This window comes from Thamnophis sirtalis, unplaced genomic scaffold (genome assembly GCF_051295495.1).
Source record: "Thamnophis sirtalis isolate CommonGarterSnake01/CBP01778 unplaced genomic scaffold, rThaSir2_p1.2 scaffold_3, whole genome shotgun sequence".
NCBI lineage: Eukaryota > Metazoa > Chordata > Lepidosauria > Squamata > Natricidae > Thamnophis > Thamnophis sirtalis.
In genome coordinates, this window is record NW_028261383.1 from 130,143,258 (window position 1) to 130,159,936 (window position 16,679).

Sequence of the window (16,679 nt, forward strand, 5' to 3'; positions counted from 1 at the left end):
AAATTTCTCTTATGTCTATCATCATTAATATTTTTTTTTCTCTTCTGTGTCTTGTAATTTGGGGTAGAGCTCAAATTTGTCAAATTCCCTTTTCCACATTCCCTTTCCATTTTCACCCACATTTGCTCCATTAATAAATTCATCTATTGTCTTATCTTCTATATCTTCATTCTCCCCTTTAATTTTGGGGGCTCCAACCCCATCATCTTTTGCTGTGAGGAAGACTAGTCTTTCCAGCTTCTTCTCAATTTTCCCATATCCTTCCAATAGATTTTGAATTCCAGCCAAGATATTTTGGAATTTTAAGGTTTCCTCATCTAAGTGACCCATGTTTCCAACTCACAGGCTCTTGGTTTCTAACACAGCATCTTAACCACTATACCAAACTGGCTCGCTTCGTATCTTCACTGGGGAATTGAGTCAGTAGGAAATATGGTTTAGAGATAACTGCATCATAGAGGCTAAAAAGGCACGGCAGAGACCAACTTTACCAAGTTGTCTTTTAATAAATTGGTGTTCTGTGACTAGCCAGTCCCACTGTAACAATCATTTTCTGAATCTTTCCCTCTAGAAACTCTTTTTGATAAGATATTCTCAAAATTACATATAAGCTAACCAGCTCAAAAATGTTGGAAATTCTGGTTTTGACAGAGATTAGAGAAATGCATCTGGAATGCTGAAAAGGGATTTGTGAAGTGGCTTAAGATAAAACAGGGAATTGTCCTTGGTTTTCTAATCTGTCCATAAAATTATACAACTCTGTCTCAAATATTAATTTGAAGCAGACCTAAGGGAATGTGTCCCTTGTGCTAATAATAAATTCTAATCTTCACATGGATCTTATGTCATTTCCTTGTAAGCATGTTTTGCAAAATCAGATGCTCTTAATTAGTCATTGGGCCAACAAAAGGAGAATTAGGATTTATAAGAATAATAAAGAATAATTCTGGTTTCTTGGAGGATGCTTTCCAGGATGACAAGAGGTTATGCTTATTGTTCTGGTATTTTTGTGAAGGTGTATGATCATATAAGTTTTTAAAAGTATGTAGCCATTGTATACCTAAAGCTTTTGAATAAACAGCTCCATTGAACTAAAAATAGATGACCGTCTTACTCTAGGCCAGTGATGGGCAACCTTTTTGGCGTGGTGTGTCAAAAATCGGCAAAAAATCGAGCATAACTCGCGTTGTGTGTCACTTCGACAAAAACATATTTTTGCGCAATTTATAGTTTAAACTACAAAAATGTATAATTGCAATATATAATTGTATTTAATAAACCAAAAACAAATTATTTAACATACCTGCTTAGTAACTTCTTTGTTAAGCGCTTTTGCATGCTGAGCTATGGAGTGAGCAATGCTCAAACTTGCAGAGTTTAAATTTGTAGAGCCTTTCATAAATTTAAGGATGGAGTTAGATTGGCTCTTATAAAGGTGTAGCTTCCTGGAAATGTATTCCCTCCTTTCATCCTCACTTTTTTCCAAGAGCTGGGAATGATTAGTTTCAAAATGTCTATTTATATTCCACGTTCTGCTTACTACCGTTTCAGTACATAGAACGCAAAATGATCTGCCATTTTTTTCTATAATGCCATACATCTCGCTCCATGTCTCTTGAAAGGGTCGGCCACTGCCACTACCATTCCCTTTACTTAACCTTTGTTTTTTATTTTTTGGGTGCTCCATCAGTGGGCCAGTGACAGCAGATAGAATTATAGATAGCCAATTAGGGGTTAACTAGCCTAACAAGCTAACACAACCTCCCCCTCACTTATCTCAGTTATTGTGGGCCATTACAAGTCCATGGCACCCCAATAGTTGCTGCTAATGGCGCTCACAGTTCCCGTTGGCACTCCGCTGTTCCCTGCTGTGGTGCGGTCGTAACCGACAGTCCCAGGAGTAGACTCTCTGTGCCGGCCTGACTGGAGAGAGGTGCGCACTGTTCCCGCGCTCCTCTCCTGCGGGTCCTCCCTCGCTGCGCTGATGACGTGTGTGCGCACGGCACGCACGCCTTACCAGCAGCCCCTGCGCTCAGAAAGGGGCGGTGGCGATACAGTAAGTGAGTGTGGGCGGGGGAGATCACATGTCCCGCCCCCCCCGTTCCTCCAGCACAGATTCTTTCATCCTCGGCGGCCGTGCAGGAGCCGAGGATGAATCGCATGAAATCCTGTGCGTGTCACCCCAAATGGCTACGCGTGTCAGCACTGACACGCGTGTCATAGGTTCACCATCACTGCTCTAGGCAGATAGTCCTAGCAGAGCCATTTAGCAGTTAATTGAACATTTTTCTTGTACTGTATCCTCTTGCTATTAAGGGCTTCTGCTTTCTACTTCATTCTCTAAGAGTTCCCTGGTAGGCCCAACCTTTATATTTAATCAGAATAAGGATCAGAGTGAGGCTGTAAGTGGCTGTGCCCAAATTTGGGCCAAAAGTGTGTTTCCTCCCTATGTTTTGATCCCTCCCATCCCTGGGAACCAAAAATCCTTAATGAGCCAAGGTGGCGCAGTGGTTAAATGCAGCACTGCAGGCTACTGCTAGATCAGCAGTTCAGCGGTTCAAATCTCACCGGCTCAGGGTTGACTCAGCCTTCCATCCTTCCGAGGTGGGTAAAATGAGGACCCAGATTGTTGGGGGCAATATGCTGACTCTCTGTAAACCGCTTAGAGAGGGCTGAAAGCCCTATGAAGCGGTATATAAGTCTACTGCTATTGCTATTGCTATTGCTATCTCTGGATCTGGTGATTCTTACTAAACCATGAATATTGGGATTTGGGAAATATTGGAGTCTGACTTTAGTAAGAAAAGCTAATGCACTGAAACTGTAGTAAATCAGGAATGTAATATACATCACCTTCATATGTTGTTATATTGTGTGAAACAGGATGCATTCATTTCACAAGAAGTGAGCGTTTTGCATTTTATCTACGTAAAGAGGGACAAGACATTATTTTATGTCCTGGGTACCAAAATAACGTTCAGAAGTAGCTCAGACAAATGCTTCCTGGATTTACTGTCATTTTAGGGGATGCAGGAGGCAGGCATTCAGTTACCACTCTTACCCTGTGCATTATTTCCTTATTTCACTTACTCATTTTCATTGTTTCTGATATCTAAAATGAAAGGACTACTTTTACAAATTTTGTTAAGTGTTGGTAGCTTTTCTCAAAGGACTTTGGGATGATATAGCTTCCTGACTATATTGGTCTATGTCTTCATTATCAGTGCTTCTCATAGTTAAGGCAAAATATCATAAACAATTCTAACTAAATGTAGAATTCTGGTTTCCTTGATTGTTGGTCTATCAGAATATAAATTAGGCAAATGTGCCTTTTATTTACGGATATGCACATTACTCCTTTGGACCTGTTAGGGAAAATATCCTTATCTGGCCATCCGGTCGAGTGTACAACAATAACATAGATCATAAGAACAACAGTATTTGTCTCATCCTGCATTCTGTTTCTAAAGTGAGAACTCTATATCTGCGAGAAGGCCATCCCACTTTGCCTCCCCAGCAACTGGATGGTTGAATGTTTAACCTTTGTTACTAACAAATATAGATAAGACATAACTTATCTGATATGATGTTGCTAGCCCTTTTAAAGCCGTTTGCTGATGGCTTTTGCCGCGTTGTACGTTAGTAGATTTCATTGTCTAACTATGCACAGTGTGTGAAGAAATACTTGGTTGTGTTTTTTTGGAGGGGGGAGAGGAGACAATCTCCCATAATTCTTTTTCATCATATGAACACAATTCCAGAATTATTAAAGAGGTGTCTATCTACTGTCTTCACATCCCATAGAATTTTACATTCCAATTGTTTGACATTAAACTGTTTTTCCATAATAATATAAACAAATCATTTCTATTAAGGTCTATCAAACTAATCTATAATACCACAAGTCCATAAAATTAATTTGAAAAAATAAATAAAATTTATTTTTATTAATAAATAAAATCAATGAACTTTACTATTTTTTATGCCTTAAACTCTTTCATTTCACTATCTATTCAGTGGGGGAAGTAAAAAGAAAAAATAGAGGAACTACTGGTGTTAGTGTGACAGTTTCTCTTTCACGTCTCGCAGCATTGGCTTTGCGGTTTACATTTCCCTGACACAGGCGAACAGACAAAGCATTACAGACTCAAGAGGCAACACGTACAGTGAGCAATCCTGTAATTTTGCAGAAGCATGTTGGATGAGATGCATTAATATCCACCGTGGAATTGATGATACCTATGATGGGAAGACGTTTTGTTTTGACATATATTTAATATAATGGTTTAATGGTTCGTTTTTTTCTTGTTAATGTGAAATTTGTGTGCCTAGGAAAAGTGATATTTAGTGACAAAAAGTAGAGTTCCGGTGGAATTCCCCTAAACATGGTGTAAAAAATCCCCGAGAAAAAAAGGAAAGAAGCTGGTAAGAGCGCAATGATCAAGCAAGAAAATGTATTTTTTTCTCAGGAGAACAGAACCCACAAAATAGTATATCCGAACTAGGGAAGGTAGAAGATTATCCTGATCTATAAACATGAAGCTGGAAAAACCTTACTGATCAGAGCACAGACCAACTCTTCGATCCACTGCATCATATTTATGACTCACATAACACAACTCACAATAGGTGTTTTATTTAATGAATCACATGTATTAGATTTCTAGAGTCCTGCATAATTATAATGGATCTAAAACACTTTTATCAGTTGCAATAGATTGAACTCTAAACTGATTCCAACAAAACTCAGGACTTCGTGGGAATAGAAAACACCACGTAAATTCGAGGTCTTCATTGCTGATCCTTATTTTGCCTCTGAAACCTCTGTTTCAAGTCACTGAAGGCCCCTGAGTGCCCCTAAGGGCGTGATGGAGACCCTATGGCACGCCTTCCAAAGGTGGCACACGGAGCTCTCTCTACAGGCATGTGAGCTGTCACCCCAGCTCAGTGCCACAGCATATGCACGTGTGCCTCCCGCCAGCCGGCTGATCTTTGGGTCTCTGCTGTGCATGCGGGAGATGCATGAGCATACACGAGGGGGATGGGGAGAGCAGCACGCCCTCCTGCCGCCCATTTTTGGTCCCAGGAGGCTTCAGGGAGGACTGCTAGGCCCAAAACTGGCTGGGGGGGGCATGCACATGCGTGGAAGAGCGGGGGGTGCAAGGAGGGTGTCACATGCACGGGGGAGCAGGGCAAGCGAGGTGTGTCACATGCACATTGCACTATGGGTGTGGGCACATGCACGCATGCTGTTGCACATGCACACCTTCGGCTCGCAAGGACAAAAAGGTTATCCATCACTGCTCTAAGGTGATGAGAACCAAAGGATCACAGCTTTTACATACCTTAAGGTGGCCTTCAGCAGTATCATTGGTAAGAAAAACATTGTTTCAATACTAGTACAGCTAACAGTGACTCATGAAAAGGGGCCACGATGAAAGCCACGTCATAGGAATGAGGAAGAAAAAATATGCCCGGGCATGTTTGTGAGGGTTGGATGCAAGTGGGGGAAGGCTGTAAATTATATAATTTAATTCAAATGAATCAAAATAACTTCTGTGGAGTTTGGAAAAATAGGTGTATTTCAGATTAGATAACACTAGAAATCAAGATAAATGTATCTTGTGAGATTAAAGGTGTTACCATTGCTCAGGATTTAACTACTTGCTACATGCTCAGTATTTTCCCTTTGTTGCATTTAACATTAAAGAAAATTTCTTCAATAAGAATTGATTTGTTTCCTTTGTCATAAAGGGAGCTGATGCCTTGGTCTGAATTATGTCATTCAGGCCAATAGGTTTTGCTGGAAATTCTCCACCCGTGAATACAGTACCCACTTCAGCAAAAGAGGAACTATTCCCAATCTGTATCCTGATTGCTATTCCTTCAATGTAACAAGCAGTTTATACAACATATTTAATTTATTCAATATGGGTGCTACTCATCTCCCACTGTTTCCACGCAGCTCACAACAGAATAATATAAAAACAATATTCTGTAGAGATTCTCAGTCATCCAGGTCAGGTTGTCCCAAAGATACTTTTTTTCAGAAGGCAACTGCACTTTTCTTGTTTTTCGCTTCTCATCCAAGAGCCTTCTTCAACTCTGATAAGATAGTGGGCCCTGTCAGAGCTGAAGAAACTTCTTGGATGAGAAGCGAAACATCTTCAAAGAAAAAAACAAGAAAAGTACAGTTGCCTCCTGAAAAAAAGCACCCTTGGGACATAAAAACAATATACAAAAAATAACCGGAGTAGCCCAAAAGATAACTACAAAATAATTATGTGAAGGCATAAACAACAAAGCCAACATAAAATGTGGCAAGCAGAGGAATCCCACCCACCTTACTATCTGTATAGGTTTTTCAATGCCTTCCAAAATATCTTCAGAGTACGAGATGCAGGGATCTAGGGTGGATCTAATTCCAGAGGGAAGATACCACTGAGATAAAATTTCCCAGCTTCAGAAGATGACACTGTTTAATTGAGGGGCTTTGGAGCATGTCAACCCTTCCAGATCAGACACAGGATGGACAGAAATCATGAGGCAGCAGGTGGCCCTTCAAATAGTAGCCCTATGCCATACAGAGCTTTGTAGGTAATAATTTACTATCTTAAATTACATCTAGAAACCTGCTGGCAAACTATGCATCTTGCAGAGCATAGCTCTCTCTCTCTCTCTCCCTCCCTCCCTCCCTATCTATATCTATCATCTATCTATCTATCTATCTATCTATCTATCTATCTATCTATCTATCTATCTATCTATCTATCTATCTATCTATCATCTATCTATCTATCTATCTATCTATCTATCTATCTATCTATCTATCATCTATCTAAAATCTATATCTAATCTATCTATCTATCTGTATATCTATCCATCCATCCATCCATCCATCCATCCACACACACACACACACACACACACACACATGAATTTAATGTAATGCTGACATGGTATCCCTGCTCTGCAAGATGCATAGTTATATATATGAAGTGTGTGTAATGTTATGCCAATGGATATTTTGCTTTCTCTAATGGTTGAGGAGTCGCTCCTATAGCAATTATACTTTCCTATATGTCATTTGAAGGGAGGGGGTGGCTCAGTGGCTAAGACACTGAGCTTGTCGATCAGAAAGGTCAGCAGTTTGGTGGCTCGAATCCCTAGCGCTGCGTAACGGAGTGAGCTCCCGTTATTTGTCCCAGCTTCTGCCAACCTAGCAGTTCGAAAGCACATAAAAATGCAAGTAGAAAAATAGGGACCACCTTTGGTGGGAAGGTTGGGCTTTGAAACCGGGATGAGTAATGCCCCCTAAAGTCAGGAACGCCTAGCACAAAAGTCTTCAAACTTGGCAACTTTAAGACTTGTGAATTTCAACTCCCGGCATAGCTGCCTGGAGAATTCTGAGAGTTGGAAGTCCACAAGTCTTAAAAGTTGCCAAGTTTGGGGACCGCTGGACTAGCACATATGTGCGGAGGGGAACCTTTACCTTTTAAAGCTTATTGCAACGACGCGCCTAACGCGCTCCTTTCCTTAGTAAAGGGATAAGGAGAAAGCGAACCGCTTTGAGACGAGCAGGTTGCAGAAGCCTCGATTCCGCTCTTTCTTAACCGGCACGCGGTCCTTTGCTTCCGCGGTCCCGGGCAGGGTCTCCTCCCAAAGGGGCGGGACTCGTGAACGCTCAAACACAAGTTTGGGCGAGGCGGCCGTAGGGAGTTTCCGGGCTGAGACAGTCCGTGGAAAGCAGCGTCAGAGAGTTATGGAGAGTGGCGGGGGCGCCTACGGAGCCGCTAAAGCGGGAGGCACGTTCGACTTGTGGCAATTCTTGCAGCAGCCACAGGTCATTGCACGCATTTTCAGCGCGGTGAGTGTGAGTGGCTGAGGTTGGTCCCGGAGCCCCGGAGAAGCTTCGAAATCACCAGCGGCGGGCTCCAGCTTGCCGGCGACCGATCCGCTTCTTCTCTTTTCCCTCCCTCTCGCGGGCGCGCGTGGAACGGCCGCTCTCACCTCAGGGTGTGGACAGTGGGTGGAGGGCGTGACGTGGACGGAGTGCCGGTGGGTTAGGCGTTTCGGCAGCATGAAATTGGAATCACTAGAGGAGGGTCTGCTTAGTCATTGCCTACCTGGGCTGGGACCACTACCTAGAACAGGGGTCCCCAAACTTGATAACTTTTAAGACTTGTGGACTCCAACTTCCAGAATTCTCCAGGCAGCTCTGCTGGCTGGAGAATTCTGGGAGTTGAAGTCCACAAGTCTTAAAAGTTGCCAAGTTTGAAGACCTCTGTCCTAAGTCTACAGTAGCAGCCGGTGCGCAGGGCATTGCCACCTTTTTTGCAAGGCTATCAAAGCAAGGGAGAGCGGAGCCATGACCGTGCTCGTTTGCTGGTCCTATCCTCGTTACATTGTAAGGAAGCCAGCCAGCCCCTCGCGCTGCCCGTGATCCGTCAGCTGACCTCCCTATGACTAGGCTGCCGCACAAACACCGCTGAGTAGAAACGGAGGGGTTTTTAATCAGGCTAATCCGAAGCAAAGCCCCGATCCTCCCGTCACCTCCTCCTCAAGGGGTCCCTGCCCGGCGAGGGTCAAAAACACCCGCCTCTTAAGTTTTTGCAACGCGAAGGGCAAGGCCGTTAGGTTTCCCAAGCGGCTCAGCGCCGCCGGGATTTTTGCAGAAGCGAAAACAACGAAGGGAGAGTTGTCTATAAGCAGCCGCCCTGGGTTAAAGCAACAATCCCTCTCCGAGGGAAACTGCGTGACTCTGCACAGCTCCGTTCGGGCTACTTCTAAACTAGAGGTCTTTAAACTTGGCAACCTTAAGCCAGCTGGCTGGAGAATTCTGGGAGTTGAAGTCCACAAGTCTTAAAGTTGCCAAGTTTGAAGACCTCTGACTTTTCGGGAAATAAAGCCTAGGCACCGGAGACAGATAAAAGGACCCATTCAAGTCGAGCTCGACCCGTCCCTCTGGTTTTCTTAGCCAAAACACGGAAGTAGATGGCAGCCGTCTTGTTGACTCTCCTGCGCTCTTTACTTTCTTTTAAAGTGGTGGTGGGAGGTTAGCCTGAAATCCTAGGAAATTTGTATTTGTTAAAGACTTGGAGTCATTTATTCTGCGGCTTTAAAAATAAAAAAGCTTTTAGAAGTTTCTGTCCTTGTCTTCAAACATTGTAGTATATAGGCAAAGCAAGTCCCCCAGGCACGCAAACAGGCTGCTGTGCTGATTTGTTTTTGAGGGTGTGCTTGATTACCTGTGATGAGCATTCAGTTTGTAGTTTTCCGATCCTGTTTCAACTCCATTCCAATTAACAGGAACCTGGAAATCTTTTAAGGTAGAGTTTCTTGTATTTGTGGAGGGGAAATTGAGAACATTTCTGTAACTAGTGAATTCCTCTTGGGTAAGGGCTATTGCCTGAACACCAGAGCTATATGATTACAGAGTTTTATTGTTGGACCATGATATTTGTTTTGTTTTTTACTCATCTTCCTCTTTATCAAAGCTTTATTTTATGATGTTAACCGACCTAAAGTCTATGGGGATTGGTCAGCATACCAATAAAGTGTGCATATATTACAAGTTGGCTTCTTGCCCTAGCACAACCTTAAACACTCAAAGAGCCATCTGGACCCATTTCCCACAGAAAGGAAAACACCGGGAGCCATCTCAGTTGGCTTTCGACATCTACAATGAAGATAACACTGCATATATTGTTTTTTTTAACCTCTATCCTATGTATTTTTTTAAAAAATCAATGAATTGCTACAGAGAAAACCAATTTTTATTTCTGCCTGCAACAAAAACATTTTGAAAAAAGATGCTGGGTTGAAGGTTATTTTCAAATAAATTACTCAATGTCTATTTGAGTCCTCTTTAACGTACCATTGTACCATTAAACATTCTGTTTTCTTCTGAAACTTTTCTTTGATTTATCCATGGTTGGCCTTCCTGGAGGTCGAAAAGTTCAATAAATTGCATGCCGGGCGGGTGTTGCGCATTGGCGGTTGTGACGCATGTTTTGAGGTACAGGGAGCCGCAGCAGAGGGATGAAAGAGCCACATGCAGCTCCAGAGCCATGGGTTGCTGCCCCCTGTCCTAGAATAGCACTAGGCATGAGTATTTGAGTTCAAAACTTAGCGGAATCTTTAATTCGGTAAATGGTTATTATTGGATTTTCCTAGGAAGTGTTAAGCATTGATCTTTTCCCCTTCTCTTTTATTATTTTGCAGGTATTTGCACTCATTGTTTTCTCCTGCATCATTGGGGAAGGTTACACCAATTCCGACAAAACCTCTGAGCTTTTCTGCATCTTTAATCACAGTGAGGATGCCTGTCGTTATGGTATTGGCATTGGTGTGGTTGCCTTCCTGGCTTGTGTATTTTTCTTTATGGTCGACATCTACTTTCCCCAAATTAGCAGTGCCACTGATCGCAAGTACCTCGTTATGGCCGACCTAGCCTTCTCAGGTATGTTTCCGGGAGATGTGAACTCAAAGAAGGACCCTGGGGAGAACAGCTGAGTCCTGTCCATGTTCTTTTTTTCTCTTGCAGACTTGGGACAGCATTTCCACTTTTGGCTCCTATTCCTCTGTGTGTGCATGTAATTGTTTAGGTTTTGGAATGATGCCCTCTAAGGTCTGCTTTGTGAAAGTGGCTTTAAGGGAGCAGACCTCATTCTGGGTGCTTCTTCATGTGGATAATTGCTGAAGGATAAGAGACCATAGAATTGGAGCCTGTTCTTTGCTTTAAGCTTGAGTCTTATGCTCTGAATAAAAAGTCACTGCTGGTAGTCTTCACTTACTGACTGCAACTGGGACCTGCAATTCTATCACTAAGCAAAGTCATGTGATTGCAATCCTGAAGCACATAACCCAATTAAGTGCGATGTCACTTGACTATAATTTTCAACTTCCTGCTGGTTTCCCGTTGTCGGAAGTTAGCTGTGAGGATTGTAAATGGCAATGTGATTTGACGGCAGAGCACTGTAACTATCACAAATGTGGGTTGCCAAGCACCCGAATAGTGATTATGTGGATGCTACGGCGTTTGTTACATGAACGAATCGCCAGAAACTTCCTTTTTCAGTCCCATAGTAACTTCAGTTATTGAACAAGCAGTACTTTATAACTTCTCGCACTACAATTTCCCTCAGTCTCTGCCATCATTGCCAATGATCAAGAACACTGGGCTATTGTTCAAAGCGTTTGAAGGATATCATATTGCCTAATGCCTATCATGAAGTTAGAATGAAGCCTGCCCATGTTCTAGACCAGAGGTCCTCAGTTCACAGACCATCACTAGTCCACAGCCTGCCAGGAACTGGGCCATGCAAGTCAGCAAAGCCCCATCTGCACACGTGGGATCCAGGCAGTGTGTGGACTAGTGATGGTCTGTGAACTGAGGACCTCTGGTCTAGAGCATGGGCAGGCTTCATTCTAACTTCATGATAGGCATTAGGCAATATGATATCCTTCAAACATCCCCTGATCCATGAAAAAGCTCCGCCCTCCACAAAACTGGTCTCTGCCGCCCAAAAGGTTGAGGGGCTGCTGCTTTAGACCATTTGTCTAAAGTGGCCAATGCTGACTTGGAATCCCCCCCAAAAGAATAGAAATAGCACTTACACTTATATACCATTTCACAGTGCTTTTACAGCCCTCTCTAAGCAGTTTACAGAGTCAGCCTATTGCCCCAACAATCTGGGTCCTCATTTTACCCACCTCAGAAGGATGGAAGGCTGAGTCAACATTGAACCAATGAGATTCAAACTGCTGAACTGCTGGCAATCGGCAGTCAGCAGGAGTAGTCTGCAGTACTGCACTCTTAACCACTGCACCACCACGGCTCTTCAAAAATATCTGAATAGGATTAACGTACTGTACTGTAACTTTTCATAACTATAGTCAAAATGTTACTTTCCTGCATCATGTAATCTATAAGGATGTGTTCTCTTGTCCTCTGTCTAGCTGTTTGGACCTTTTTGTGGTTTATTGGATTCTGTGTGCTGACAAACCAGTGGTCATCAACGCAAGATGTAAGAATTGGGGCCGATTCTGCCCGTGCATCGATTGCCTTCAGTTTCTTCTCCATTTTTTCATGGGTGAGTAAAGAGTTTCTTCCTCTGTCTCAAGAAAGCCCAAGGGTGAATGAACATTGTCGGCCTAGGGAGATCAAGCAGCTTCAAGGCTTAGTTTGCCTGGTTGGCAAACAGGATATGAAACTGGTGATTTTTGCTATTTTGCTTTGCTATTTCATTAAAGGGACCTCAGCACAAAACCAGAGAATGATTCAAATCTCATTGCCATTAACGCAGCCTTCTAACTGCCCGAGGGACATGGAAATTACTCTCTTTTATAGAAAGGTGGTAAATTCTTTGAATGAAGGAATCCCAGGGAAATGTATCCAGGTGCCTTTTACAATAGAACTGACTCATGAAATGTAACTTTTTCCATTCAATTCCTTAACCTGTAGTGTGATTAAATTAATTAAGGTGATGGCATGTTTGCTGAACACTGTGCTGAGTGTTGCAGAGGATACCATGTTTTTCAGATTATAAGACGCACCTGATTATAAGATGGGCCTAAATTAAAAAAAACCTGGTTTTTTATTTCCGCGTGCCACATTTTCAGTCCTTTTTTGGCCCCTTTCCAGCCTTTTTTTCTATCCATTTTTGAGGGTATTTGAGGCTTATTTGTCCCTTTTTTGAGGCATTTTGGCCTCTCTTGGGGACTTTTTTTGGTCCATTTTCCCCCAAAAATATAAGGACCAAAAAAATTGCCTCAGAACGCCCCCCCCCCCAAAAAAGCCTAGAAAACGGTCTGGAAAAGGTCCTAAAACAGTGCGCACAGAAGCCAAACAATGGCCGGTGGGTGGGCAGGGCTTTGGCAATATTTGTCTATAAGACGCAGACATTTGTGGGAGACAAAAAGATGTGTCTTATAGTCTGAAAAATACGGTGTTTGTTCTCTGGCAAGTCTTTGTGGGCAGATTCCTACTTTTGCAAATAATTCTTCCTCTCCATAGGGACTCCTGATTGCCTTCGCCCTTCAGCGTTACCGTATGGGTGTCCAAGATTTTGACCAAAGTTACATCGACCCAGCTCCAGGTCTGACACCCCCCTACTCCAGTTACCCCAATGCCAGTCATGAGAGCTACCAGCAGCCACCCTTCACTCACACTGGAGAGAACTCTGAGGGCTACCAGCCTCCACCTGTGTATTGATTGCTACTAACACTGGTCAAAGCAGCTGGCAGGGATAGTATCCTAGTGCTTTGTATTCATTTCTTGTGGTGGGGACTATGTCTACTGTGAAATTGTGAGGGTGCCACATCCAAGATTGCTGGTTGTGCCTGTGTGTGTATTGGGTTCTGGGATATTCTATTGTTTTCAAAACTTGCTTCTTGCAAAAAAAATGCTGTTTCTTTTGTGGGCACAGGAAGCTTGCTGTGTGACTTGCAAGGCATATTAATGGCTGAAACTGTATTGACTACTTGGTCTTATTACTGCTGCAGCCAACTAAGCTGCTTGCTGGAAATTACACTAGAGGCATTTTGCAGCAGAGGAAGATTGTACTTCTACTGGATATGGCCCAATGGGATCCTCGCCACTGCTATCTGCCCAATGCTGTTACATCTGTGCCTTGGTGTGTTTGTTCATCTTGATCATTCCAGACCTCCAATGGGTCTGGTGTTCCTATGGCTCTGTGGTGCTACCCTTCCTGACTGGGAAACACCCATTGCAGTGATTTCTATCATTTCAGTTGCTGATACCAAAACCAATTAAACGCATTTCTAGATAAAGCTTGAGACGTATTGCATTAGTGATTCAACTGAATTTACCTTATCGTACCTTTCCTTTGGTTTAAAAGTGGGAAAGATTTGGCTTTGTGAAGAATTGTGAGACCTGTTTTAAGTATTCTATAGAGACCTACAGGTTTTCAATAATGTACCAAAGACACACTCTTGCAAATTTTATTCTCCTAACCTTTCCTGAATCAGTAACAAATAGGAATGTGTGTGAAGTGGAAAACACACTGCTTTGAACCCCAAACACTTTGTATTCTAGAAGGGCTCAAAAACACTAGCTGCAATACTGTCTTTTGATCAAACTCAAATCAGGAGGATTTTTCTGGTGAATAGAATAATAGGCATACTGCCTTCAATCACCGCCAATGCCAAAGCACAGCATATCCCATTGCCTCACTTCCTCTGATCTTTCCAGCAGTCCCTGCCCCAAAAGCACACCAGAGCCTATTCCCAATCTTTAGAATGCCTTCCCTCCCTCCCTGCTGTGACTGCCAGCCTCTGCATGTGGTACCACTCTTGCTCTATCTCAAGCCATCTGTATTTCAGTCCACCACTGGAACAAAAGAGACTCCCATTTCAGTCTGTAAGCAGACCAAGACATTCAAAATTGATGTATTTTAGTTCAGGCAGAAACCAGCTAAAAATGGCTGTTCTGCACACAATGATTTATACATCTCCATTAACAAGTCTTTCAGAGAATGGCTTTTTTGTATCCATAGCCTGTGGCTGTTAACACTATATTTTTTTCTAATTGTACGTTTTGGGAAACTTCAGGCAAATATTGCAATCTTGGGGCTTTGAAGTACTTTAAATCTTTTTGCTAGAGTAGAAGTTGAATTATAGTCATCTCCTAGAACATATTGTGGATTTTGATGTATCCTATAATTTTAGGACAGAGGACAAATACTTTAGATTACAGAAAGATTTAATAACTGGGCGAGGGTGTATTGTCTAGCATAACGACAGCGGTGGAGCTTTTAAAAAGCATGAACCCTTTTAGGTTAGCTTTTATTGCCTGCTTTTTGTCTGGGGAAAAAAGTTGTATAGCTTTTGTGTGAAGATCATCCATACCAGTGATGGCAAACGTTTAGAGATCAGGTGCCCAAACTACAACCCAAAATCCACACGGCAACACGGCAATTTAACCTGAATAATGAGGTTTTACTACCTAAAAGAATGATAAACAACAGAGTTCAGCTAATTGTGCTAAGAAAAACGTAATAAATGCACTTTTATGCCCTTTAGTTTTTTTCCTGCTTTTGAAATATTACGTTTAGCAACAATAAAAAAGAAAAACTTTTATAATATAATTTCTCTTTCCCTCCCATCTCTCCCTTTCTCTTTCTCTCTCCCCCCACCCCTTGGGGGAAAGAAACCTCTGAACTGGTGCTGGGTGGTGAGAATGACAACAGACCCAGGAGCAGCATGCCCATGCTCAGCTGGCTGGCAGGGAGGCAGGGCATCCCAACACAGGCAGCTCTGCAGGAAAAGCAACTGCTTTTTTCCCCCCCGAGCAGAGTTGCATTGTGGCTCCGCATAGTAATGGGCTTCAGGAGGGGAGGACCCCATCTCCCCCATTGTGAAGCATGTGAGTGAAAAAGCTCACTCAATCAATTCCAAGTTTGTGAGATCATGAAACAACTTGAGAAGTTGGAATTGAATGAAACGCGAATGGAGCTGAGCTGCGGTGACTACACGCATACCGAGAGGGCTCTGCGTGCCACCTCTGGCATGCATGCCATAGGTTCGCCATCACGGATCTCTAATGTTTAGGAATAACTAGGATAAGATTATTGGCAGTAATTATTTTTAAACTTCCCAGCATTTTCAGCTGTAATTTCCCTTCAATGAATGCCACACACATAGCTATTTCCTGATGAATGGTTTAATAGCTTTACATATTAGGGCAGTATAATGCCTGTTATATCAATGGGCATTAATGAGGTGGTAGGGTAAGTGTAGAATACATTTTAAACCAGTAATAAAGTTCTCATCACTAAACTTAAATATTCTTCAGATAAACTGGTATCACTAAGTCCTACACATAAAACTTTTAAGTAAGTAAAATCTTTATTGCGGTCAAAGACCAGCAATACACATTAGTTTTTACACTATATTAAAAAATACATTAAAATATAATTAAAAAGTATTGACATTAAAAGTGGATAATAAATAACATAATGGTCCAAAGATTGTTAAAGGTATGTCCAGATAATTTGTACAAGATGGTACTATACTCCTGTAGCCAATTTTTTTCTTATGGACATTGCAGCAGCACAGAACTTTGCCACTGCATACGTGGTAACCGGATTAGTGTCCTGGAGGAGAAAGCCTAGATAAAAATTGTCTGCCCTCCCTGGCAATTTCTCTAATAAGGGGAGAATATGTGCAGACCTACAAGCTCTGTATAGCTCGCAATGTAATAGAACATGTGAATTATCTTCCACTTCTCCTTTACCACATATACAAACGCGTTCTGCTTATACCTGCCCCGGGAGTGCTGAAGGGAGAATTTTAAATCTGGCTCTGAAGAAAGCTATTCTTTGTTTTGGGAAGATCAGGTCATTTAGATATCTTGCAGATTCCCACACACCCTGATTAATTCTGTCCCTACTGTGGAGAGGCAACCTATTTAGTTCTTCTTGGAACTCCACGTCCCTCATTCTATTGATTACTACTTGCTTTGCTTGCTCAAAGCCTAGGGACATTAAGAATAATGGTGAGAGCCCATAAGAGCCCAGCTTGTGATCAATTGCCTATTTCCAGGGGGATGGGAAATTGTCAGTCAACACTAATGGGGACAGTCCCTCTGGAAAGAAATGCATTTTAAGCCAATAAATGATCATCATCTTCTTCATCATCTTCCAGGCTCTTACCTG

At 42.4% G+C, this 16,679-nt stretch overlaps 1 protein-coding gene across 1 annotated transcript; it reads left to right on the top strand.

The window, feature by feature from the left end:
• The first annotated feature begins 7,702 nt into the window (after positions 1–7,702).
• Positions 7,703–13,794, top strand: SYNGR2 (synaptogyrin 2). Its single transcript, XM_014074494.2, has 4 exons — positions 7,703–7,867; positions 10,225–10,462; positions 11,962–12,095; positions 13,019–13,794. Exons 1-4 carry the CDS (start codon positions 7,763–7,765, stop codon positions 13,214–13,216), a joined length of 675 nt encoding a protein of 224 aa, XP_013929969.2. The 5' UTR covers positions 7,703–7,762; the 3' UTR covers positions 13,217–13,794.
• Positions 13,795–16,679: the final 2,885 nt, after the last annotated feature.

Bases quoted from the DNA above. Each gene is read 5' to 3' on its own strand.
- SYNGR2 (XM_014074494.2), top strand. From the start codon at position 7,763: ATGGAGAGTGGCGGGGGCGCCTACGGAGCCGCTAAAGCGGGAGGCACG. The intron at 10,463-11,961 runs GTATGTTTCCGG...TCCTCTGTCTAG, and splicing joins GGCCGACCTAGCCTTCTCAG to CTGTTTGGACCTTTTTGTGG. The intron at 12,096-13,018 runs GTGAGTAAAGAG...TCCTCTCCATAG, and splicing joins TCTTCTCCATTTTTTCATGG to GGACTCCTGATTGCCTTCGC.